At 37.1% G+C, this 2,194-nt stretch overlaps 1 protein-coding gene across 1 annotated transcript in view; it reads left to right on the forward strand.

The window, feature by feature from the left end:
* The window catches only part of TRPC6 (transient receptor potential cation channel subfamily C member 6), a 33,156-nt gene extending 31,363 nt beyond the window's left edge, over positions 1-1,793 (forward strand). Inside the window, 1 exon segment of the mRNA XM_015822731.1 lies at positions 1,333-1,793. Within this exon segment, the coding sequence (XP_015678217.1) occupies positions 1,333-1,484 (152 nt within the window). The 3' untranslated portion in view covers positions 1,485-1,793.
* Positions 1,794-2,194: the final 401 nt, after the last annotated feature.

Genomic DNA, 2,194 nt, shown 5'->3' on the forward strand with positions numbered 1-2,194 from the left:
CCCCTCCTGGCTGTATGTTTGAGTCTGCAATGGATCCAGAAACCTGACCCCTGCAATTTGTAACAGGATACAGAGTCTCAATCTGCAAGTCATAAAGTGAGCTCTGGGTAGATGTGGACAGAATAGCATTCACACCCTTGACTGAGAAACTAAAGGAGCAGGTCTCTGGTGTAAAAAAATGTTGGAAGTTTCCAGCAGACTTGATTTTTTCAAAAGGAATTACATGTTGGGCAGCCAGTCTGGCGCAAGGCTTTAAATAGTGCTTTGATGCCAGAGGCAAGGCAAGATAAGATGTGAAGTTGTTGGAATAACAAGGCCGGTTAGCATCTTCTCTGAACTACATAGATGGGTTTCCCAATCTAATCCTTTCCTGAAAGTTGAGGCTATGACTTGAGAGGCAGAACTAGGTATATACCACTTTGCGCTCTTTGGATGGAAAGCAGAACATAAAATAAACCCTCAAATAAAGGCTCACCCTTTTTCTTCTGCAATATACATAGTCCTCAACTTACAACCACAATTGAAAGCAGAAGTGAGTCATGCCCAATTTTACGATCTTTTTTACCAGTTATTAAGCAAATCACTACAGTTGGTGGTTAAGCAAATTCAGCTTTGGATTTGACTTTGTTAGAAGCCAGCTGGGATGGTCACAAATGGCAATCACATGACCCCTGTAGGCTACAACCATTGTAAATATATTCTGGTTACCAAGTGCCAGAATTTTGATCATGTGACCTGGAGAATGTTGCAATAGTCATAAGTGTGAAGACCAGTCATAGGTCACTTGTTTCAATGCCGTTGTAACTTTGAATGATTGCTAAATGAATGGTTGTAAGACAAGAACAAACAATCATTTGTAAGTATGACAAACCAAAGCAGAGGGCTAAAACTTCCCACTGTAAAAAAAAAATAAATAGAATGTGTCTCATATCAGATAGCATTCTTGGAAACAAAGATGATATTGGAATCTGATCCCCCAAACCTCCACTATTGAGTTAAAAATAGCTCCTGTAGATGCGAAGGGCAAAGATCCTAATATCAATATAGCCAAAGTTTATCAAATACTGGAGAAGCTATCCAAAATAGTGGCAGAGTTAGCTTTGCTCCAAGATCCAACATTAAACCTTATTTCTCTTACTAGTAAAGATTCTCTATTTCTGGGGGGGGGGGGGAAATAACCCATCTCTTTTGAAAAACAGATTTGTTATTAAAAATAATAATAATGCAAAGGTTTTATTACCTTCATTATTGGTGTTTTATTTATTAGCTTCCCTCTGGAAATAGGTCCTTGATTCCTATATTCCTAAGCCTTTGATCTTTTCTCTTTTGCAGGTGAACTGAAAGAAATTAAACAGGACATCTCAAGCCTTCGATATGAGCTCCTTGAAGAAAAATCACAGAACACAGAAGACCTGGCAGAACTTATCAGAAAACTTGGAGAGAAACTGTGTATTGAACCAAAGCAGGAACAAAGCAGCAGATAACACGAACTTCTTTCTGAAAAGGAAAAGAAGCAGAAATTCTCCAAGCTGACAGACCCAATGAAAGCCATATCAGTGTTACCTCCCTTTTGTTTTCCTTCAAACTTAATTGACACTTTTACAGCAGACACAAAAGCAGACTCATCTTGAATGGATTTTTTTATTACTGTTTGTAACGGGAAAAACAGCATTTGACTGAGTTGTTCAATCCCATGCACCAAAGGAGAGAGAGAGAGAGAACCCTTAAAAAATAATCTTAAAATTAAAAAAGACATAAACTGTATGACTTTAACTGCTGGACTCTGTTAACATCAAGTTCTTTTTCACGTATACAATATGTTCAAACGCACATATCTTATATCTTACGTGTATCTGTATTCATAGTCCATTAAAATAAAGTGAGGTTACAATAAATTAGGTAGGAATAGAATTCCGGTCTTAAAAAAGAAAAGAATTGAACCTCCTTTAACTAAACAGATAGAGATACAATTAAATTGTCAATTAACCAAAGAGATGAATTTCATTGTCGGTATAAAGGCTTAGGGTGGATAAAAGATAGGCTCAAAAGAATACATCTGGAAATTGTGTAACTCTAAAACTACTGTACTACAATGCCACATGTATCACTATAGTTAGTCCTCAACTTATAACCATAACTGAGCTTGGAATTACAGTCATAGGTCAAGATGGTCATTAAGTGGGTCATCACATGA

Source organism: Protobothrops mucrosquamatus, unplaced genomic scaffold (assembly GCF_001527695.2).
Source record: "Protobothrops mucrosquamatus isolate PMUCROS unplaced genomic scaffold, P.Mucros_1.0 scaffold1657, whole genome shotgun sequence".
NCBI classification, from domain to species: Eukaryota; Metazoa; Chordata; class Lepidosauria; order Squamata; family Viperidae; genus Protobothrops; species Protobothrops mucrosquamatus.